Here is a 25,593-nt window from a genome sequence, read left to right on the forward strand (position 1 = left end):
AACACATGTGCCTCATTGCATGTTATCATTTACAGAAAAACACTCGTTTCGTTATCTTGAATTGTTTAGGATGTATGACGATTGTTATGACCACACGATTAACGTTGCGCAAGGGCTTGAACGAACAAGTCACGCCCGATCGTCCGTCGGATGCAAAATCCAATACCTTGAAAACGCAATGAGATATCGTTCTGCTCTCAATTTTAAATAAGATTCATTACCTTTTCTACATTTTATTCATTGCAATGTATGAGCTAAAATTGCTTACGCAATGCCTTTTTACGTCTGCAAACGCTTTAAAATTTCATGCAGGTTTTATTTAATGTGATGCAGTGTAAAAAGTATGAATTCAGTTCTTTGTCGAGTGAAGACATCAAACTGTAAGATGTGCAAAAAATCAGATTTTTCATCTAAGGGTTTTCGAAAAATCCCATGGTAAGTATCTCAGCACAGCCACCAGCATTTGGCGAGCAGTACAGCCATAGTAAAAGCCGCTCCCAGCATGGAATGCAGAGAACAAGTCTGTACTGGCAATAGGGTTAATAAGATAGATCCAAGCATATTCACTGCACATAGCTTCGCAGTAAGCTCGGTTACTTACACATTACTGATGCCAGGACACGAGCTTATTGCAACTTAGTACGTTCATATAATCAGTAAGTCTTTATTTATGCTCATTACTATTATGTTTCGAAAAGTAAGGTACTCCAGTTCTTGTTCTGTTCCCTTAAGAAACAGGAGTCAGCGTTGTCACATGATCTTTACTAAAAAAAAAAAAATGTTCAAATGTGTGTGAAATCTTATGGGACTTAACTGCTAAGGTCATCAGTCCCTAAGCTTACACACTACTTAACCTAAATTATCCTGAGGACAAACACACACACCCATGCCCGAGGGAGGACTCGAATCTCCGCCGGGACCAGCCGCACAGTCCATGACTGCAGCGCCCTTTGACCGCTCGGCTAATCCCGCGCGGCTGTCAAGTCATTGAAATGTGTGAGCTAACGTTGCAAAGCGACATGAGGTGGACCGAGCATATGAGAACAGTGGTAGGGAAGGCAAATGGTCAACTTCTGTTTTGTTGGGAGAGTTTTAGGAAAGAGTGGTTCACACGTAAAGGAGACCGCATGTAGGGCGCTGGTGCGACCTATTCTTGCGTACTGCTCGAGTGTTCTGGATCCGTACCATATGTCGGACTGAAGAAAGACATCGAAGCAATTCAGAGGCGGGCTGCTAGATTTGTTACCTGTATGTTCAAACAACAGGTGTTACGGAGATGCTTCGGCTACTCAAATGGAAATCCCTGGAGGGAAGGCGAAAAATTTAGAAGACCGGGATTTGAAGGTGACGGCCGAACGATTATATTGCCACCAACATACATTATGCCTAAGGATCACGAAGATAAGAGAAACTGAGGGGTACAGACAGTCGTTTTTCACTCGCTCTGTTTTGCGAGTCCACCGGGATGAGAAATGACAAGTTGTGGTACAGAGTACCCTCCACCAAGCACCCATGGTGGCTTGCGGGGTGCCGATGTAGATGTAGATGGCCAACGGCCTTGACGCAGTGGTAACACCGGTTCCCGTCAGAGCACCGAAGTTAAGCGCTGTCGGGCTGGGCTAGCAGCTGGATGGGTGACCATCCGGTCTGCAGAGCGCTTTTGGCAAGCGGGGTGCACTCAGCCCTTGTGCGGCAAACTGAGGAGCTACTTGATTGAGAAGTAGCGGCTCCGGTCTCGGAAACTGACATACTGCTGGGAGTGCGGTGTGCTGACCACTTGCCCCTCCATATCCGCATCCAGTGACGTCAGTGGGCTGAGAATGACACGGCGGCCGGTCGGTACCTTTGGGCCTTCATGGCCTGTTCAGGAGGAGTTTAATTTTTTTAGATGTAGATTGGCGTAAACCGTGTACAGAAAAGGGTATTTTATTGAGGGAAGGTTTCAGGATACATATTTGTATGTAATCTGAACATAAAAAGAGAGAAGCAGGCTTAAAAGGCGAATATACTTTTCTAGCATATGTTAAACTCTCCCTACGGGCATTGCCATCAGACCATGGTCTCTTTCATAGTAGAAAGTACCCCCCTTCGATCTTGATAGCACAGATTACGAGACCTGCCGCCAACAAGGACGGAACGAGCTTCCACGTAGACCGGTCCTGCGACTTAGACAACCTGAGACGGCTAAGCAACCTTCGCAATGTCGCAAGGGCAGCCGCGCTTGCCCTTCACGTCCGCAAAACTTAGCAGGATGCACAGTTGCCGACCTCCAGTACACCAAAGTTTAGGTTTCTTTCGCCGGGAAAGTAGTGTACTTCCCGTCTCTGAAGTACAACTAGCAGTACCTTCGCTGATGTACGGCGACGACAGCTACACTACTGGAAACAAATGGATGCTGTTTACGTCTAAATTCGACGTCCTAGCACGTCCATACTCTGATGTCGTCACGCGAATCACGACAGCAGGAATGCGAGCAATGGTCTGCGTCGAGTTTAATCTCACATTCATTATCCCTACAGAGTGACGTTCAAGGAGTTGTTGAATATTATTTCATTATTCACGAAACGACTTTTATCACCTGAAGTGTGATAATAAGCGCCTTCCCGTTTTAACTTTTCCAGTGTTCGTATATCACACTCGCTTAATATCTTTGACCATATGCCCAACCGATGTCTATTTTCGGCGCCGCCTCTTAGTACCAAGTGGGTTTGTTTTCCACACATTCAAACAGTGGAACTGATGCCTGGGAACTAATTTTTTTTTTTGTCTAGACGTGCAGATAGACGATACTGTGGTGAACATGTTTGCACATCACTAGTTTCCGAGTCTTACTTCCGCCTTCAAGCAGCACCTAACCTTGTTTTACACAGTTAGTTACTATTAAAGTGTTATTGCTACCACTTTCGATTTTACTAAGTCATCGGATACAAGACGATTTTTCAATTACAGCATCTTTGTGGATGTGTATCTTGAAGTTTTCCCGGCGTATTGATTGGTCCATCATATTTCGGGCTTGCAGCCGGATCACGTTGACATCTTGGCACGATATTTCGGCTAACAAACATGCAGCCATCTTCAGGTGAGTACGAGACTTTGTGGATGTATACAAGATGTTTGATCTCACTCTGCATAACGTCAAAAACATGACCTGGGCATTAGTTATCATCGCGTACACGAATCAGACGATTCAGCGTCAATATAATAGCACTCTGCATTCAAAATCAGATTGCTGCTAGATTAATGAGACGTCGTCCAGATGGTATTCGATCATTTTGTACGTCTATTTCTGCACCGTACTATAACATTAATGAAGCACTGCATCGCTGAAGAATGTTTGAAATCTGTGTACTGAATCTCTTAACCAGTTCTTGGCTTTGGCGTTGTGCACCTTGAGATGGAACGCAATGTAGGTATCAACACAGATACAGCAATTTGAAAACGACTTCTGCTTAATGATCACTACTCGAAAATAAAATAATACAGCAAAAATGTTTTAGATTAATTTTCAAAAAAATGGTTCAAATGGCTCTGAGCACTATGGGACTTAACATCTATGGTCGTAAGTCCCCTAGAACTTAGAACTACTTAAATCTAACTAACCTAAGGACATCACACAACACCCAGTCATCACGAGGCAGAGAAAACCCCTGACCCCGCCGGGAATCGAACCCGGGAACCCGGGCGCGGGAAGCGAGAACGCTACCTCACGACCACGAGCTGCGGACAATTAATTTTCACTACTGTTTCGCTCACTGAACACACTCAAATGACAGGTGCCTATGACCTCGTGAAGTGCCTTGGTACACACGAAAACAGTTCCCGCAGCATGCTGTTTTGTGCCAATTCTTATGACAGCACAGTAACAAGTGCAAACGTTACTTCACCGTAACGAGGATGTGCCAAGCTGAAGTGAGCCATCTGTGCATCTTTACTGTCCACAAACAACGACAAAAAACACTTCGTGTTCGTGTACGTAGCGAAAAACTCCGTTACATACACGGAGACTAACTTCTCTCGCTTGTCACACGCCAATGAAACCGGTTTCATGTACGGCAAAGCACTCTACTACCTCCTTTGAATTTCTAGTGGAAATTAAAGCATTAAGAACAACTAAAGTGGTGTTTAAAAAAAATGGTTCAAATGGCTCTGAGCACTATGGGACTCAACATCTTAGGTCATAAGTCCCCTAGAACTTAGAACTACTTAAACCTAACTAACCTAAGGACATCACACACACCCATGCCCGAGGCAGCATTCGAACCTGCGACCGTAGCAGTCCCGCGGTTCCGGACTGCAGCGCCAGAACCGCTAGACCACCGCGGCCGGCAAAGTGGTGTTTTACATACAGGGTATTCCAGAGCTATGAACGTTCCAACTCAAGTACATAACTGGCAACCACGTACCAAACTTTACTCATCTTTAGCATAGCATAGCTTCTATGTTACACATGGTGGCGATCAAGTCTAGACGAGTAGGTAAATTACAAATCGCATAAATTTAGTTCATTGAAACACTCCTTTAATGGCCAGCAACGTACCTACAATTTCAGTGGTAACATATTTCTAAATCACATTGTACACTATGAAGTATTACCAGCTGTGACAGCACAATACAGACATTGCATACAATTCTGTCCTTACTGCAGGGCTTCACAGCAAGCGGGCTCCGCAAGTGGCAGTAAATGCTACAAGCAACGATAAGATAAGGAACCCTCTGGAGACTTGCTAGAAGTGGAAAGCAATTCTGACAGATATTCTTGAATAAATATAACCTACGTTCCGTATCGCACTGCAAGCTGCAGATCATCGCGATTTGGGTACTGGAAGCTCTCATTTTCAGTTGCGCTAAGAATCCTGATTCATTTCCCAACATACCCCGACTGTAGACGCATAAACTACTAAATTCCAAGACAAATCTACATCTTGTATGCTGCTAAGATTGTCACATCCAACTGTGTCCCTACACTTTCATCTAGCGGTAAAGAATATGCAGCGAACAATTTACACAGATTATGCAATGTAGCTGTGAACGTCGTCTGTTATAACCTATGTGCAATGCGTGATTGTCATGTTTGATAACATCACTACGCGACAGTGTTCACCCTGAAGTGGACGCAAATGGCCGGCCGGTGTGGCCGAGCGGTTCTAGGCGCTACAGTCTGGAACCGCGTGACCGCTACGGTCGCAGGTTCGAATCCTGCCTCGGGCGTGGATGTGTGTCATGTCCTTAGGTTAGTTAGGTTTAAGTAGTTCTGAGTTCTAGGGGACTGATGACCTTAGAAGTTGAGTCCCATAGTGCTCAGACCCATTTGAACCATTTTTTTTTTTTTTTTTTGGACGCAAATGTTCTGCTGCGGCTACCGAGTATTCTTTCATTAAATCAACACCCATGCTAAAAGTATTGCAATTTAGTAACTGTGCATGAAGATCTGCAGCGGATAGGCACTTGGTGCAGGGACACAAACGCTGGTAGCAGTAACTTCTGTAAAATATCTGTGAGTATGCGTACGGAGCGATTTATTTGAAGTGAAATGATCATATAAAATTAATTGTTGGTAAGGCGGGTGCCAGGTTGAGATTCATTCGGAGAGTTCTCAGAAAATGTAGTGCATCAAAAAAGGAGGTGGCTTACAAAACACTCGTTCGACCTTTTCTTGAGTATTGCTCATCAGTGTGGGATCCGTACCAGGTCAGGTTGATAGAGGAGATAGAGAAGATCCAAAGAAGAGCGGCGCGTTTCGTCACAGGGTTATTTGGTAAGCGTGATAACGTTACGGAAATGTTTAGCAAACTCAAGTGGCAGACTCTGCAAGAGAGGCGCTCTGCATCGCGATGTAGCTTGTTCGCCAGGTTTCGAGAGGGTGCGTTTCTGGATGAGGTATCGAATATATTGCTTCCCCCTACTTATACCTCCCGAGGAGATCGCGAATGTAAAATCAGAGAGATTCGAGCGCGCACGGAGGCTTTCCGGCAGTCGTTCTTCCCGCGAACAATACGCGACTGGAACAGGAAAGGGAGGTAATGACAGTGGCACGTAAAGTGCCCTCCGCCACACACCGTTGGGTGGCTTGCGGAGTATAAATGTAGATGTATATGTTCCGAACAGCGTACTCACATGATTTTTCCTCCTCTCCTCCACCCTCTTCAGTGACCTGCTTCTAAGTTTTAAAACCTCTTTTACAAGCTTAAGTCTTTCACATTTTCGGTTTCTGTATTATTTGACGTGTTAAGACTTAGTGCCCTCGTAAACTGATCTTCCTGAAAGTGCTGAGTGTATTATGATACACTAAAGATTTTTCGAACTCATGTTTCCTCGCACTGTGGATTGAAATGCAAAGACATTGCCGGCGCTTCACAATGTCTACACTAATGATACTATTAGATGGTACCGCTGTCAAAACTTGCCCTCCCTTATTTCAGAGTTGGCGCTTCTCACGTGTATTCGCGACCACATGGTGCACATCCATTATCCTCACTCCATACCACACCGCACATTGGGCTAGCTCGCTTGAAAACCTGGACAAAACAGGAAAATCTTTTGAGTTTGCACTTTTGTATACGTGCGCAATGTGCAGTGTCATTCCAGTCTCAAGTCGGTACGATACGTGCCGTGAGACTTGACGGTAAACAGTGAATCGGGCAATGACACATTGTTCAGATATTGTGTGTGTGTGTGTGTGTGTGTGTGTGTGTGTGTGTGTGGAGATTAATTGACAGAATAAAGTAAGACTGGTAGCACTCCAGAAGGAGGTTTTGTGACATTTTCAACCCGCATAATGACGTGTATCGACTTTAATACTACCGGTATTACTCGAAACCGGTTAGGTGCAAAATTTCGGCTGCGTGGCTCCACTTTTGTAAGCAGCTCTCATACTAACTTGACAGTATACTTAACGAGTTCGAAAGTATTTTTCTGCCACACGGTAAAAATGGGTCCCTCATTATTGAACTTCTCCAACTATTATCTGAACAAAAAGTATCATTAGGGTATTCTGTAGAATTTTTGGAGAGCTGTTCGGAATTTTCTACATCTACATGGATACTCTGCAAATCACATTTAAGTGCCTGGCACAGGGTTCATCGAACCACCTTCACAATTCTATATTACTGAAATCTCGTATAGTGCGCGGAAAGAAACGAACACCTATATCTTTCCGTACGACCTCTGATTTCTCTTATTTTATCGTGGTGATTGTTCCTCCCTCTGTAGGTCGGCGTCAACAAAATATTTTCGCATTCGGAGGAGAAAGCTGGTGATCGGAATTACGTGAGAACATTCCTTCGCAACGAAAAACATCTTTCTTTTAATGATGTCTAGCCCAGATCGTGTATCATTTCCGTGACACTCTCTCCCATATTTCGCGAAAATACAAAATGTGCTGCCTTTCTTCGAACTTTTTGAATTGCAAAACCTAGGTATTTATTTGAATTTGCGGCATTTAGATTAGACTGATTTATCGTGTAACCGAAGTTGTCGAGTTCCTTTTAGCACTCAAAATGGCTCTTAGCACTATGGGACTCAACTGCTGAGGTCATTAGTCCCCTAGAGCTTAGAATTAGTTAAACCTAACTAACCTAAAGACATCACAAACATCCATGCCCGAGGCAGGATTCGAACCTGCGACCGTAGCGGTCTTGCGGTGCCAGACTGCAGCGCCTTTAACCGCACGGCCACTTCGGCCGGCTTTTAGCACTCATGTGGATGCCCTCACACTTTTCACTATTTAGGGTCAACTGCCACTTTCCGCACCATTCAGATATCTTTTCTAAATCCTTTTGCTGTTTGTTTTGACCTTCTGATGGCTTTATTAGTCGATAAACGACAGCGTCAACTGCAAACAACCGAAGACGGCTGCTCAGATTGTCTCCCAAATCGTTAATATAGATAAGGAACAGCAAAGGGCCTATAACGCTACCTTTTGATCATAGTTTTTTTCTCAAATTGGCGAATAACTTTTTCCCTTTTTGCGAAATGCGGGAGAACTATTCAAACTTTTTGCAGAGCAGTCTAAAACTAAAACATACCTATCAAGAGCTCTTAAAAAATGCACGTTTCTGGAAAGTCGGGCGCCAGTTTCAGCAGACTGCCAATATTTGCAACAATGTCCGATGCTGACATCAGTTCGCGTCGTTTTGATGCAAGGATATGGCATAATCGAAACTGCTCCGTTGCCGACTGGTCGGGTATCTGAAGTTGAAGGAAGATAAAGATGAAAGAAGATCGGAATAAGTATACCGAGAGGAATTTACACGCAAATATTCCAGTAAGATAACGATGCATGTCGTGTTGAATCGGCTTCTGGCGCTTGCGGATTCATCCATTTCGAGATTCCAGAAAATGACAACTGAAGATAAACAGGTCCCATACGAGGTGAAAGATCTGCTTTTAGAACCATCTTCCAGTGGACAGCCCCACAGCGATCCTTCTGAAGGCAATGATACAAGAGACAAGTGTGACTCATTTCCATTTTATTTGCGCGGCCATCCTCCATAGCATGGCCGAGCGGTTCTAGACGCTTCAGCTCAGAGCTGCGCTGCTGCTACGGTCGCAGGTTCGAAAAATGGTTCAAATGGCTCTGAGCACTATGGGACTTAACTGCTAAGGTCATCAGTCCCCTAGCACTTAAAACTACTTAAACCTAACTAACCTAAGGACATCACACACATCCATGACTGAGGCAGGATTCGAACCTGCGACCGTAGCGGTCGCGCGGTTCCAGACTGGAGCGCCTAGAACCGCTCGGCCACTCCGGCCGGCTCGCAGGTTCGAATCCTGCCACGGGAATGGATGTGTGTGATGTCTTTAGGTCAGTCAGGTTTAAGTAGTTCTAAGTCTAGGGGACTGATGGCCTCAGATGTTGAGTCTCATAGTGCTTGGAGTCATTTGCACCTCCGCAGCAAGCACAGAAATATGTTTTTTGTCAATAAAAAACGGGTCCTTTTGCTGCAGTGTATTTTATTTGTCCCAGACGCTTTTCGCCTTTTTTTCCACTTTAAATCAGTGGGATGAAGTCAAAGTGAAAAAAGGCGAAACGCGTGCGGGAGTTATAAAATACACTGCAGCAAGAGGAGGCGTTTTTACTGACAAAAATGAGACTGATTTCGATTTAAAAATTTAAAATACCGAATAAAACTTTTCAGTACGGCGATTCCGACTTAATTCGTTATCAGAACTCTCTCATTCCTTTACACCCCATGCCTTACTCGATTTTTGATCTACATTATTGGGTCCGCCGTTCTGAATATTCTAATTCCAACATCAGATTCCCACTTACCATCCCAAAGAACATAGTTTTGTAGAATTTTATATCCGTTTTTCTATTACGTGCAGGTTTTGAGGCCCGTTGGCCCATTCTGTGCCGCACCTGCTCTGCTCGCAGGCAAGAGCGTAAGAAGGCGCGAGTGTTCACTCGCGAAATACGCCAGTTGTACAGCCCTGCCTCACTGAGAGTACGCGGAATTTCTTTCAGCAAAATTGACGGCGGCGGCCCGTGCAGCTTTGTGTCGATGGCCCTGCGGCCGCTACTCACCCCTGAGGATGTCGCGGAAGGCGGCGAGTGACTCCCGAATCTGGTCCGGGTTCTCCCGCAGCTCGGTGCGGGCCACCTCCTGGATCTGCGGCGACAGCTCCTGGCTGAACTCGAGGCCCACTGCGAAGGAGCCGCGCATCACCGTGGGGTGCGGCTCCTTGGCCAGCTTCAGCATCTTGTCCTCCTGGCCTGCGGAATAAATACTGGAGTCAGTGAACACTGTACACAGAACGGCTTCCCTACCGCCCCCAGGTAGCTTGTACGCGTAAAATCCAGTGTGAGGCGAAAACGTAGTACATAAAGTGAAGTACCACGGAGAAATATACTACTGCCTTCGTTATCATTAGAATGGTTCTGGGAAGCCTGTGTTTTACTGAAACAAATGCAAGTTTTTTGTGTACATAATATCCGGCCTGAGGTGTAAACTTAATTTTACGTTATTTCAGTTTGACGTAACTGCATTATAACAATTATATTGACCCGTAAAGTTCTTTTGATGTGAGTGACTCGTTCTACTGTGGCAAGAAAAAGGGAACCAACGGGGAAACGCTCTTGTTGCGTTGTGGTCTTCTGTTCAGAAACTGATTTGATGCAGCTCTCCATGCTACTCTAACCTGTGCAAGCCTCCATCTCCGTGTAACTACTGCAACCTACATCCTTTTCAATTTGCTTAGTGTATTCATAACTGTCTCCCTCTACAAATTTTACCCTCCAAGCCTCTCTACATTACCGAATTGGTATGTTGCCTCAGATCGTGTCCTACGAACCGATCCCTTCTTCAGAGCACAAAAAAGGTGAATATGCTCCTGTTTAAACACTGACGTAATAGTGGGATATCAGCACATTTAAAAATTTTCACAAAAATTTTGGCCTGCGAACAAATCGCGCTTCTTACGCAGAGAGGAGAGAGTGGCAGTGGGAAAGAGACGGAAAATGATGAACACAGTGGCAGGGGAACATAGTTGACAGTGACAGAGCAATGCTAGCAAAAGAGGGAAGGAGGAACTGCTAGTTGAAGAGAAATAAAAATAAATAGTGAGAGAAAGTGGAAGTGGGTAAGAGCCAGTGCTAATGAGAGACAGAGTCTATGACAAGGACAACGAGGAAAAGAGAGAGAGAGAGAGAGAGAGAGAGAGAGAGAGAGAGAGAGAGAGAGAGCGTCAGTGAGAATGAATGAATGAATGAATGAGAGTGCAAGAGTGAGACAGTGAAGTGAGAGGAGACTGTAGTAGTAGGAAAGAATGAGAGAGACTCTGGCTGTGACGCAGGAGATAGTAACAGTTAGATAAAGAAAGATAATGAGAAAGAGTTAGGCTGAACGTATGCGTGAAAATTGACAAAATGTGTGCGTGAGAAAAATTGGAAATTTGCGGTAAGAGCTATGGGACCAACTACTGAGGTCTTCGGTCCCTAGCCGTATGCACTACTTAATCTAACTTTAACTTACGTTAAGGACAACACATACACCCTTATGCCCGAGGGAGGACTCGGGCATCCGACGGGGGGGGGGGGGGGGGGGGGGGGGGAGGGGGGAGCCGCGCGAACCGTGACATGACGGCTACACCGCATGGCTACCCCGCGCGGCAAGTGCGTGAGAATTGGCAAGTGGGAGTATATGTGGATATGAGTAACTTACGACGATGGACTAGTGGACGTGAGCGAATTACAATTGGGTAAACTTGTGGGAGTGAGTTGAGTTGCGTGTTAAACAGGGTGCGAATATGTTCACACGCCAAAATTTTTGGGAAAAAATTTGAAGGTTCTGAGGAAGGTAGAATAAGGCAGCTTGTATCTTAGTTTTCAGTCTCTTAAAACAGGAGTATATTACCCTTCTTGTGCTCCGAGAGGAGCATTTTCTGCTAGTATATATTACTTTTGAGAAGTGAAGATATGCATCAAGTAAAGCGGAGAACTGCCAGTGCAAACGTTCGATGCAATGTAGCAGCAAAGAGAAGCAGTGTTGAACTGAGCTGTGTTTACAATGTCACATTTTAATGCATTACGTTCTGAAGTCTAGAGTTAAAATTAAAATGAGCTGAGTAAAAATATGAACGTGTCGGACATCAAGAGATATGATGCAAACATGTAAACGAAAAGATTTTCATAAATCACGTACATTGTCACCATTCTGCTCCGACCGTTGAATAATTTCAGTGACTCCGCGGTAAGAACTCACGGCAGTACTGTGTGCGTGGGGAGTGCTGTGTTTGTGTGGTCGAGACATGGATAAGTGGTGGAGTGAAAACTAGGAGTGGCGCAGCGCCAGCACAGCCTCATAGTCAAAGTCTTGATTAGTGGAGATCCTGTTCGTGATATAAAATTCTCACTTCTCGTCCTTCAGGTTTTTCAGTTGTCGGATCTGGTATTTATTTTCCTCATTCTTCTGGAGGTTAAAATATATTCTGACAGGGACAAGTCGACTACTGTACAATTGATAACCAAGTTTGCCTCTTGGGATCACTTAAGGAGGGAATGCAAGAGGCATCGGACGTGTTTCTGAACATCGTAGAAGTGTAGTCAGCTTAGTGTTCCCCGTTTCTGGTGTCGTCGGAGCTTGAAGGACGTATTAGAAAATGTTCCATTAACCAAAAGCATAGATTAACCGACGGAACTTATTTCCTTGACCTATGCCTTGCTTCCCATCATGAAACTAAAACACTGTTCGTCGCTTTCACTGATAAGTTACATCCACCACCAGGTCTCTAGCCGTGTACTACGCACTAGCGTGTAACCTTGACTTATAGATCACTAAGGGAAAACAAGGCATTCAAAATCGAGGTTCAGAATAATGTTCGACATTATATTAACGGATACTCTCCGTGTCTTCCTGACTGGTGTTTTGATTATGTATGCAGAGACGTATAGAAGTCGTTCCGTTCACCCCCAACGAAACTCCTTTTTGGGAAAATTTGTTTTACATCCAGTTTTGAGCATTTTCATTGACTTGCTCCACGATTTCTGAAGATAGACGAATGCTGAAGACGTTCCTTTAACGACGATAAGAATCCATTTCCTGAACGTCTTCCTTTTTCTCACTACTGGACATTCAGACAATACATGTCGGGCCAAGGGATCTAGTGGAAAATCGTGTGCCTGACAAACTAAGATGTCGCTGGATCGAATCTCGAAAAATTTTAATATGTCTTTAAGTCGGCCTTCACCTTTCAACGACTTGAGAGGTCGCCAGGAACGACACGTGGTTTACATTCCACGTTAAAGTGTGGTTCCCCTTTTCCCAGTTAGGTAAATGGGGTATATTAGGGGCACTCAAGTCGCCGAAGTGGCGTCCAATCTAAAGACTTGCACCAGGTTCCTGACCAACATGAAAATAATACTATTATTATGTTCTTAAACTACTGAAGCCTACAAGAGCTTCCGAGAATGGAATATGCGCCAGTTAAAATACTCTGAAGAAGCAATACCTACCATTGAATTATTCTGATAACTTATGGCTTTGAAGGAAAATGGACAGAACGGAACAAGAATTAAAATTCCTTTTTATATTAAATTTTAAGTGATCTAAGATCTGATTAAGTATACCATTAGTACCCGGCAACGGTCGAAAGAATTATTTGAAAATAAGGGACAAACAATTCTAGCTGCGCTCGTAACAGAAATTTCACTTCGCACGTAACTTCCAAAATGACAACGCTTCGATGTATGATCACGTAGAGCTGAGGACTTGTTATGGAGCTTTTGCTGAATAATAATAATAATATCCGAAAATAATTGTTGATGTCAGGACAGAGGTCCTTAACAATGTAGTGCAAATATAACATTGAACTGAGACGATCACTAAGGTACTTTACGTTATCTTTAGTAATCCAGTACGAAATCGATATTCAGTAGCGATCACGTATATTATATGAAATGTTAAAAAAACTGTTACCGTCACTTTCGTGATTAAATTACACGTTCCTTGCTAATGGGTTCTACTCGCCCTTAGTAAAGTATAAGGAGCAGAGTTTCACGGAGTATAACAGCCAGAAGATGAGTAAACTGGTTTGTCGAGAAGTCACCGCTAGAGTAATGTTTATTCCCACTACTGGCGAACGCGTAGGGCAATTTACACGTTTTGTAGTTCTCTCTGTCTTAATATCTTCGCCCTCATCACGCAACGGTAAATTTTCATGCAAAAAAAAGTCAGTGATATATAATTGCTTTCAACAAACGTAGTCTAACATGGTTTTTATCTATCTCATCTCTGATGACTATCTATAAGTGCTTTGACGTAACGTAACAAGAAACTTCTTGCTCTTCTAGGCTAGATTACCTGTTTGCACGTAAATTGAAGTAAGATTTTTAATCATGGCATCAAATATTTTCTCGTCTCACTTTTTTTACAGCGTATGTATTTCGCCCACTTTTGTTGAATCTATATTAAAGCTTACATCCACACTTCACCGACTTTTTAGTAACTGTTATAACGAAAATGATTTAGTACGAGTATTTCCAAACCGAGCAGTCCACTTGACGTAACAGGGTAAGACACAAATTGTGGTTTTACGTCAGTGGTTATCCACTTTCATGTTTAAGGGAATTTCGTAAATTGCATTTACGTGCATCTGCCTTGCGAAAACACCATGTCAGCTGATCTGGAGTAGGACGGTTTTCGTAGGTCTACTCTGCCGCTGCTAGCGGCCAACTTGTTATGTGCGGGGAAGGAAGCGTTGCGATGTCGAGAACACACACTACTAGTTTAATAAACATTTGTTAGCCCCCATAGTGTACCGAGAGTATTTATATTTAATCTGAACTTATCACAGCGTTCTCGCCTAAGGATTTACGGTTACTCTCTTATACGTTGAACTGTTGACTTGGTTCGAAAGTAAGTATTATGTGACGTACGAAGTATTACACTCAAAATACGTATTTTTGAAGTGCTTATCAAATGCAGTCGTCCAAATAACACTTTGTGAAATTCAGACTGATGTTATGAACCGCTGCAACCATCGGCACTGACGAGTTTTTAATTCGTTACACTCTCGCGTGGCCGCTAGAGCTGCGAACACGAAGCTTTTACCAGCAACATTTTCTCAACGGCTTTTAACCGTCGCAGTTGTGGAATTTCGTAGTATGACATTGAGTCTATTAAAGAGCGAAAGCTGTGTATTAAACCGTTACAGAAGTACAGACAAACGCAATTCCTAAATATATTTTGGTGAAAGGAAAGGCATTAGTGGCTCAAGGTAAGGGTAGGAGAGGTAGGTCTGAAAACTGTAAATTATTGACCAACGACAATACCCTTAAAGGTGCAAAAGGCACTACTGAAGTGCCATCCGTTCTGAATAACATCCATTTACAACTGCAAGAAGATAAAATAGCTACAATTTTTAGTCACCAGTCTGGTGATTGCCTTGAAGAGACCCACTGCCACTTCTCCATCTGAGACCATCACTTCTACTCAACGTCCTCAAAAATCATTTGTTGAATATATTCCAAACTGTCTTACTCCACATTTTTGCCCTAAGTACCATGAAGTAACTCCGGATATCTCAACACATTTTCTACTATCCTGTCCTCCTCCTCCTCGATGTTTTTCACACATACTCACCGCTTCTGCGGACAGTCATAGTATTTCTTGTCTTATCAGTGCACTTAATTTTCATCATGCCTTTGGGCACCAATGATCTTCCCATTTCCTCACAGCCCAGATTTCCTTCCCATATGATGCTGTGCTGTGCTCTAGACGGAACTCAGAATCCTCATATTACGACATACATTTGATACTAGTTCTTTTAACGAGGAATGTAGTCTTTGCCACTAGTGGTCTGCTCCGTGTATCTTTGCTTCGTCCGTCATACGCAATTTTGCTTCCGTGGTAACCGATCTCCTCTTTGTGGTCCTTAAAAAAAATGGCTCTGAGCACTATGGGACTCAACTGCTGAGGTCATTAGTCCCCTAGAACTTAGAACTAGTTAAACCTAACTAACCTAAGGACATCACAAACATCCATGCCCGAAGCAGGATTCGAACCTGCGACCGTAGCGGTCTTGCGGTTCCAGACTGCAGCGCCTTTAACCGCACGGCCACTTTGGCCGGCTTTGTGGTCCTTAAATTTGGTGTTAAGTTACTTATCTCTTTTCAGCTACTAGTCACTCCGATTTACTGTCAACTCCTTTCCGTTGAATAGGTCCTGAAATTCTTCACTTTCACAGGAGTTAGCAATGTCAACGGCGAATTTTATCATCGATATCATTTCGCTCCGAATTTCAACCCTTATCCCCAGTCTTTATTTTATTTGCGTCGTTGCTTCTTATACACTTGTTCAACAGTAGGAGATGAAGATGGCCTCCCAAATTTACGTCTTTTTTCTCTCGGTCTTCCACTGTTAATACCATCGTCAAAAGTCTGCCGCTACAATGCTGACATGACCTCGTAATTAAGCACTGACTCATACTTGGCCCCACAGCAACGCAGGCCGAAACGATGCGAGCGGCTCCCATGGTCAACGACTGGAGAAAGTAGCCCGCCCAAGGGGACAAGGACTCATGTGTTCCAGTCTTCTCGTTGTAGGGCGTCTTGTCATTACTGTGAGATCTACAGTTCTTAGAACATTGTGTCAGACATTAACGATGGCATCGGCTATCAGAGTTTCAAAGAACGCATTTAGGCAACTGAAATTTTGCCTCACATAGTGATGCGTATGACAAAGCTTGTTGAATTTGCTTACTTTCATTTATGGGTGTAGTGTAAAACTCTGAACTGGCGGAGCTTCATACACGCCAAATACCCGCCCCCCCCCCCCCAAAAAAAAAGGTCCTATTACATAGTTTAAAGGACCAGTATTAAGCGGGGACTTTAGGAATGTACTACGGCCTCCTACTTATCGCTTCCTTAAGGACTGTGAAACCAATTTTGGACTAATTACACCATACACAGACGCATTTAAGCAGTTGCTATTGACCCGTGCGCACTAGATTCCCCATCGATAGCGCGAGACTACATCTTCAGCGGTTGCTAAGCAACTTTCTTCCTTACATCTCGCAAGAGGACGCGCGCACGACCAGCTTGGTGTAATTTCACACCAAACTGCTTTGGCTCTTGGTAAATTCCATCTTGCCGGTAGCTGGAGAAGGAAGTTACTAAGCAGCCATAATTGGTCGTTCCGAGGGGTTGGCTGTAAACAACGGAGCATCTCTCGCCATTGTGTTGTCTTGTAAGCTGGTCCTCGATTGCTAAGCTCACTTCTTTGAGAAACACAAGGCACTAGTTCCAACAAGGCATTGGTCCACATCTTCCGCTTGGTCCGTGGGTGTAAGGACAGAGCGGAGCAGTGGACGCATAAATATTTTGACGAGCGTCTTGCTAGGACCTGTAGCGTGCTTGTGGAGGTGGACTGGTAGCGGTGTTATTGGTACTCTGTCGACGTGCAACGTGCTATGTGCAACACTTTCCTTTTGGGGCGTATGTGTTTAACAAGTGTGTCGCATTGTTTAGTGCATGGCAAGCTCAAGTTTCCGATTTTTATTTTTTTATTTTTGAGCCCGCTGAAATGGTCTGTGTTGGTCATATTTAAGCGTGCTGACAAAGTGAAGTAGTTTTGTTAAGCATGATCCAGTTGCGTTTTTCATGCTGTAAGTCATTGATGCCTTTTTTTTAAAAAAAAAGTCTTTTGTACATAGTTTAAACTGAAAAAGCACACTCTTGAGCGTAAATTTTATTTCCCCAATAATTTCAATTTTAAAAATTTTGTTTGGTGTAATATGGGCATTTGCTTGACGTTTATCATTATTGGAATGATGTAACACACCCTCTGCCCTACCTTCCTATTCATAACGAATCCTGCACCTGTTATACCATTTTCTGCTGCTGTTGATATTACCCGATACTCATCTGACCAGAAATCCTTGTCTTCATTCCACTTAACTTCACTGACCCCTACTATATCTAGATTGGGCCTTTGCATTTCCCTTTTCAGATTTTCTAGTTTCCCTACCACGTTCAAGCTTCTGACATTCCACGCCCCGACTCGTAGAACGTTATCCTTTCTTTGATTATTCAATCTTTTTCTCATGGTAACCTCCCCCTTGGCAGTCCCCTCCCGGAGATCCGAATGGGGGACTATTCCGGAATCTTCTCGGCTGTTTATCACAAGTACTCAATTTATTACATCATGCACGATTGAGCAATTTCAGCCTTACAGGCCATTTTCAAGTGTAGTAGGTGTCGATATGGTGGATAATTATCCCATTAATAAACGACGATATATCCTACCTGAAAGCGAGTACATAACGAGCTTGCGTCAGAATTTCATTATAGGACACTACACGTGTTCGCTTTCGTTGTCGAATACCAACTATTAAACTGAAAAAGCACACTCTTGAGCGTAAATTTTATTTCCCCAATAATTTCAATTTTAAAAATTTTGTTTGGTGTAATATGGGCATTTGCTTGACGTTTATCATTATTGGAAAGATATTCTTGAATGTGTAGTGTGGACTTACTTTGAAGTTCAGTATTTTGAGCACACGTGGTTCTTGCAGCATCTGGGGCTCCATTCTGTCAATCGTACTTACAAGTTGTACTGTGACCACTTGGTCTTCTGGTTATTTGTTATGACGGCCCACTGGTTAGTCTGAGACAACTCTTAATCATTTTTGATTGCTGATTCCCATCAATATGTCTAATGCAATTTTGTTTCTCTATTTTAGTATTGTTTGAACCAGGGAAAGTGAAGACGACTAATTAAATTTCACCTTTACATACCTCCTGTCATTATATTTTGTGTTCTGCATTACGGCAGGTCTTGTCATGGGCAAAGCCTCGTCAGAGAGGTCCACCGCATGAGCGTCAAGCGAAGTGATTCCAGTGGAGGTTTCCCGTGGCCTTCCACTGATGATGATGAAATCACAATGAGGACAACACAACACCCAGTCCCTGAGCGGAGAAAATCTCCGACCCAGCCGGGAATCGAACCCGGGCCCCTTGGCGTGACAGACCGCCGCGCTGACCACTCAGCTATCGGGGCGGACCCTGTCGTTATGGCCTTGATATTTAAATTTTTTAAAATTGTTATTTGCTTAAATACTGTTTCAATAGAGATGTCTTCTTGCTAAATTATTATTACTCACTAACTATCATTATCAATCTTTCAGGCTTTTTTATTGTTTGAGCTGTAAGAGTCATTCATCCTGCTGCCGTAAGCAAGCCTTTTGTAATATGAAACGAAGTTGTACATCTGAATTTTTATGTTAAGTAATTTTAACTTACGTCTTCAGATAAATATCTTTTCTGGTGCACATGCCAATTTTTACTTCCTGCACCTTACCGCTTCCAGATCCCCACTAGCTGCCCCTTTTCAACTATTCCCGCATCCCAGACCCGAGGGAATCCTTATACTAGTATAGGTTCTGTGCGAAGTACCTTGTAGCAAGAAATTCATCGTAGTTCAGGAGTGTACAAGAGGAAGTAGTTACCCTTAGGTTGCAACTTATTGGATACGTGCTACATCTTTCACGTCATTCTACACTATTGGAAAAAAAAAGGTATTAGTGCACCTGGAAAGAAGACGTCGATTTTAATTCTATGACGGCATACGCCACCGGGGGGACAGTACGTGTACTGATAATAGTTTCAACGTCGTCTGCCAACAGATAGCATAGTGGCATAGCTACCAGAACGCCGTCTGTGTCGTTCGTTTAATGGGGAATGCTCACAGCCAGAAAGCTCAGTGTGGTGCAAACCTGTGATGCATGCCTCCGAAACGCACTCGTGCTTCCTATAGCCAACTGAGCGAGTTTGAAAGGAGTCAAACTGTGGCTTTCCTAGTGGTTGGACGGTCCTTTCGGAGAATTTCCATACACGTTGGCCTTGCTGTCGTCGTATTGTAAGGGCAGCAGTGGCAGATCGTACAGCTGCCACAGGACAGGTAAAAGGGCTTGTATTCCCAGACATGTCAACACGAACTGCCTATTGTCTGAGGTGCGATAAGCTACAACCCTGGTTCACCTTCCGTGTCTCTGGAGGGGACGCTAACCAGCAATCGGTGTGTGCAGAAACTTGTTAGACCCGTTCCTTTGCCGTTCTTGCTACAGAAGGTGATGCATTGTTCCAACTCTACGTGCAGCAACTTCCCTGGCCAGCATGATCTCCCGACGTTTCTCCTATGAAGCACGTGTGGGATATGATTAGACGAGAAGTGAGTAGTGTGACTGGTCAGCCAAAAACTCTTACAGGACTACGTGAACAGGTCGAGCAGGCGTGGCATGACGTATCCCAGGACAGTATTGTCCTCTATACGACTGACTGGATGTCAAGAGGCACCGCGTGCATTGCCGCCTGTGGAGGCTACACCAAATACTAATGTGGGTGTTTAAGCATGGGTCGGTATGTGGTACCACAGAATCACTTGTGCTATTGATATGTAAATGTAATCGTTTCACGTACTCCATATCCGCTGTTGCAACAATGAATTTTGAGTGACCTGGAAGCCTGTAAAAGGGTGTAATAATTTTTTCGGGCAGTGTATAACGAAGAAAATTCTATGGGCACTAGTCGGCTGCTGGGTGCACATGCATCATTCCTTGGTAAGAACGTGTCCCCTGCAGGTTGAAACTGCCGCTGGAGACGGCAACCTCTGGCAGGAGCGGCTGCCCCATGGGCACGCGCGGCTCGACAGCGGTCGCGCCGGTCCTCAAGGTGCTAGCCAGCCAGCTACCTCGCAGCCGTGGCCCGCGCACTCTCCCAACCCGAACACGTGCCGGGCGGCCGCGCCAGCGTGAGGCAACTCGCCTCGTGTCTCCGCAGCAGCATTGCAGATTAGCGCCACAGCAATCTCTGCAGAGCGCGAGCCAGGGCTCCAGAGTGCAGTCGACAACTCTAACCATTACCTACATCCTTCTGAATCTGCGTAGTGTATTCATCTCTTGGTCTCCCTCTACGATTTTTACCCTCCACGCTGCCCTCCAATACTAAATTTTTTGATCCCTTGATGCCTCAGAACATGTCCCACCAACCGGTCCCTTCTTCTAGTCAAGTTGTCCCACAAACTCCTCTTCGCCCCAATCCTATTCAATATCCCCTCATTAGTTATGTGATCTACCCATCTAATCTTCAGCATTCTTCTGCAGCACCACATTTCGAAAGCTTCTATTCTCTTCTTGTCCAAACTATTTATCGTCCATGTTTCACTTCCATACATGGCTACACTCCATACAAATACTTTCAGAAATGGCTTCCTGACACTAAAATCTATACTCGATGTTAACAAATTTCTCTTCTTCAGAAACGCTTTCCTTTCCATTGCCAGTCTACATTTTATATCCTCTCTACTTCGACCATCATCAGTTGTTTTGCTCCGCAAATTGCAGAACTCCTTTACTTCTTTAAGTGTCTCATTTCCTAATCTAATTCCCTCAGCATCGCCCGACTTAATTCGACTACATTCCATTATCCTCGTTTTGCTTTTGTTGATGTTCATCTTATATCCTCGTTTCAAGACACTGTCCATTCCGTTCAACAGCTCTTCCAAGTCCTTTGCTGTCTCTGACAGAATTACAATGTCATCGGCGAACCTCAAAGTTTTTATTTCTTCTCTATGGGTTTTAATACATACTCCGAATTTTTCTTTTGTTTCCTTTACTGCTTGCTCACCATTCATCGTAAAAAAAAGAAAAAAGCTGTGGATTATACTTAACATAAGTTTTTGAGTCCTCGATCTTCTGACTGGTCTGTTGCGACCTGCCACGAATTCCTCTCCCGTGGCAACCTTTTCATCTCACAGCAGGAATTAGAACCTATTTCCTCAATTATCTGCTAGATGTATTCCGGTATCTGCCTTCCTCTGCAGTTCAGCTTCCTCTACTATCATGGAAGTTATTCCCTGATATCTTAAGAGATGTCCCATCATCCTGTCCCTTCTTGTCAGTGTTTTCCATATGTTCCTTTCCTCAATGATTCTGGAGAGAATCATCTTACTCCTTACCTTATCAGTCTACCTTACTTTCAACATTCTTCTGTGACATCATTTTGTAAGCCCTTGTCACCAGTTTTGTAATGGCCTCGTCGCTACTGCTGTGAAGACCGAGTTGCCACTATAGTTACGGTAGGTCGAGTTTCTGAGTTCGTAAAACGGCTTCTGGTGCAGTTCACCTGTAAGACAATATCTCCTTGCCACTATTACACACCTTCGCCCCGGGGTCAAGAAACCGGATAGGAGCGCGAAAGTTCTACAACACTCCAACAAATTAGCAACAAACTCACACTAATGCCTTGACAAGGTTTACTTATCTTTGTGACATGTTGAATTGTAAGTCTGCAACACTAGTTGTAATATATAACAAAAAGGGCCCTCAATGGCTAAGCGCAAATAATCGTAGGTAAACACAGTACATAACAAATGCAATTTACAGCTGACAGGATTGGTTTGAAAATGGACGTAGGTGTCCGAAACTAGTCACATCTATACATCTAAGAGTTCACTACGTTAGCCCTGAACGATCATCTATAACCAAATGGGCGAGAGCTGCTCTTATATCTTCCGAATGGGCTTCCGTCCGTTGTCCGGTAATCGGCGGATTGTACTCGACCAGCAATTGGCCGAGGCGAAGTCGATATCTTCATCCTCAGCGCCGCCCGTGGCGCCGGTGGAACTCGCGCAAGTGGTGACTCTCTACAGCACTGGCGCCATTTCGCCTATGGGTGCTTTTGCCCTGGCTGTGTCTTGTTTGGTGGACACAGCACCTCTCAAATGCTTCGATTGCATTGTGCACCGGTTTTCCCCACAGCCCACGTATCACTAACATACTCTGCTGCGCTCCAAACGTGTTCTCAGAAATTTTTTCCTCAAATTAAGGTCTATGATACTAGTAGACTTCTCTTTGCCAGAAATGTTCCTTTTTGTCAGTGCTGATTTGCTTTTTATGTGCTCCTTCCTCCCTCCAACACAGGTTATTTGGCTACCTACACAGCAGAATTCTGGAACTGCGTCTACTTCGTGATACACTATTCTGATGCTAAATGTCTCGCTGTTCTCATTTCTGATACTTCTCATCACTTCCGTTTTTCTTCGGCTTATTCTCAAGCCATATTCTGTACTCATTTTACCATTCCATTCAAAGTATCCTGTAATTCACGAACCTATAGAATTCTGAATGTGAAAAATAGGTCCGCAATTTGTTTTATAATTGAAATAAATGGTTACAGCTCCGTCATAAGTTCAATTAAGAAGTATCTTTTTTTAGTTTTCATGGTGACTAGTTTCGGACAGCTATGTCCGTTTTCAAAGCATCCCTACCGTGCTACAATGCAGGCGAAAGTCTATGTTCAAAACCTGCGACTACTTTGATCGTCGTTGCAGGGGTAGCTTTTGTACATACGATTTCGCCTGTATTGTCACGCGATACGGATGGTCTGAAAATGGACATAGCTGTCCCAAACTAGTCACCGTGAAGGAAGAAATGAGATACTTCTTAAATGAACTTACGACGGAGCTACAACCATTTATTTCGATTCTGTATATCTTCACCTTAAGTGAGGACAGCAATGTTGTCAACAAATCTTATCATTGATATGCTTTCACGTGAATTTTAATCCCTCTCTTTAAACTTTCTTTTATTTGTGGCGTTTGTTCTTCGATGTACAGAATGAAGGGGAGAAAGAATGTAGGCCTGTCTTACACCATTTTTAATAAGATCATTTCTTTCTTGGTCAGAACTGCCTCTCTGATGCCTTTACTTATCCTAAAGCTCGCGCGTCGTTCGCTAAAACGGCCGATAACTCACACGGTAAACATAGATGAGGACGTAAGTAGTTAAAAAAAAAAAGGCATTCCGTCAGCAAATGCCGGACCGTCCAAGGTTGAGCGCAATGAGCACAAAGTGGTGGGGGAGCACCATTTAACAAGCAGCGACGGCTAAAAAGACAGTGTGCAATAATCAACCACGCGGCGAGAGGGCAGAGAGGAGGTAGTCCAAGCCGCTGGGAGAGGCTCAATTCCCCGCAGCTGTTCCCATGAACGGAGGACCAGTGGTGATGCCCAAGTGACACCACCTTCTGACACACGGCAACACAGAGATCATCGGGGAGAATGTAAGAACTAGCGGGCCGAGATACGAGAACTGCAGCCTTGGCAGCAGCGTCAGCGGCCTAGTTTTCCCGCCAGACCGACGTGACCAGGAACTTACATAAACACAGTGGCTCCATCAAGAGCGAGCAAGTAAAACCTTTCCTTGACCCTTTGCACTAAAGAATGGACGGTGTACAGCACACAGACGCTCTGAAGGGCATTGAGGGAATCGGAGCAGATGACGCAATTGAAAAGCTTGTCTCCGGATGTACTGCGTGACCTGGTACAGGGAGAATAGCTCTGCCGTAAATAACGAGCAGCATTCCGAAAGCCGATGCCGAAAATCGTCGGTGCCAATGACGAAGTCACAAGCGATACGACGGTCAGTCCGAGAGCCATCATTATACACAAATGTACTATCGGCAAGTTGTGTGCGAAGATTGTGAAACGTACGGCGATAGAGAGAGGCTGGAGTAGTGTCTTAAGAAAGCGAATTAAGGCCGCACGAAGGCAAGGTAGTAAAGGGTTCACACTCAAAGGCGTCGTGTTGCCTCCTGGGATTTCCGTAATATTCTCGAATCTACCCTTTACAAATCAAGCAGCATGGCCCCAAAGTGTTTTAATGTCTTCCTTTAAACCAGATGGGGATCCGAAACCCTCGAGCAATACCCAAGACGAATCGCGCAAGTGTTCTGTGCGCCGCGTCTTTTGCAGTTGAACACTTTTCTAGAATTCTCCCAATAAACCGAAGTCAGACATTCGCCTCCCCTTCAGTTGACATTATGTGCTTGTACCATTTCATGTTTTAGAAAAGTTACGCCTCAATATTTAATGGCTGTGACTGTGTCAAGCAGAAGACCACTAATGTGGTACTGTGATCCCTTATAGGAATTTTCCTGCTGATTTGCAATACTTCACATTTTTTCACATTAGAAGCAAGTTGTCACTCTCAGCACCCAACATTCTGGATAATGTGTTGTATATATTTCAATCTCTACCTTCCCTGTAGTTTTCAAAACGTACCGTGAAAGTTTTCCCTGCTGTCTCGAAACATATCCCATCAGCCTGCTCCTTCTACCGTTATCGACATACTCCGGTCCTCTACGATTCTGCGAAGGATCTACGCTGTCTAATCATATTAATGTGACCACTACCCATGTTCGACGACAACTTGCAATAACCACGCACAGGCGGTAGGTGGCAGCACTAGCACCGTAGGGTATATGAAGCGTGTCGGGGATGCAAAAAACAGGGCAGTCGTTGCCTCAATGCTGCACTTCCTGCACTATAGTGACTTATCTGACGTCTAGAAGGGCTTGGCTTTTGGGCCAAGGGTCTAAGCATTTCCTAAAGGGCTAAGTTTGTGAACTGCTCGTGTCGCCGCGGCTATTCTGTGCATAGCAAAATGGCGCTATCCAAATCTGCGCTGAGGCAAGTGTGGACAACGAGAGCCATAGATGACAGGGTGAACGACGGAAGGGGAGATGTGTACGGGCGAATAAACGCGCAACTGTTGAGCAACTGACCGTCCAGATGAACCAAGGGGCAACGAACGTTGCTGCGTTTAGGCCTCCGTAGCAGGAGCCTGTTTCATGCACCCATGGCGACTGACAGCCGTTGGCGACGAAGGCTGGAATCTGTATGCCAATACCGTCAACTGGACGTCCACTGAGTGGAAACGGGTGGCATTTTCATGTAAATCAGATTTTATGCTCAATTGGACAGGTGGCCGTTGGCTTGTACGACATGAAACGTCCGAAAGCAAACACGCTGCAAGAATCGTCGGAAGGGTCCAGGTCGGAAGAGAAAGCGTTATGGCCTGGGGAATATTTTCATGGCGATTTGTGGGTGATCTCGTGTTGTGAAAGGTACATGGATAAACACAAGCAAACATCTATCCTTGAGGACCATGTTCCCCCCACCATACATTTTGCTTTTCCTCGGCATTTATTTATTTAATCGTATGGCTGGAGCCCCCCGTCAGATAGACCGTTCGTCGGGTGACGGTCTTTCTATTTGACGCCACTTCGGCCACCTGCAGTCGATGAGGATGACA

General features: G+C 44.4%; 1 protein-coding gene across 1 annotated transcript in view; it reads right to left on the minus strand.

The window, feature by feature from the left end:
* The window catches only part of LOC126458505 (clavesin-1), a 99,616-nt gene that overhangs the window by 38,845 nt on the left and 35,178 nt on the right, over positions 1-25,593 (minus strand). Inside the window, exon 2 of the mRNA XM_050095600.1 lies at positions 9,530-9,718. Within this exon, the coding sequence (XP_049951557.1) occupies positions 9,530-9,718 (189 nt within the window). The remainder of the gene's footprint in view (positions 1-9,529; positions 9,719-25,593) is intronic.

Source organism: Schistocerca serialis, chromosome 2 (assembly GCF_023864345.2).
Source record: "Schistocerca serialis cubense isolate TAMUIC-IGC-003099 chromosome 2, iqSchSeri2.2, whole genome shotgun sequence".
Taxonomy (NCBI): Eukaryota; Metazoa; Arthropoda; class Insecta; order Orthoptera; family Acrididae; genus Schistocerca; species Schistocerca serialis.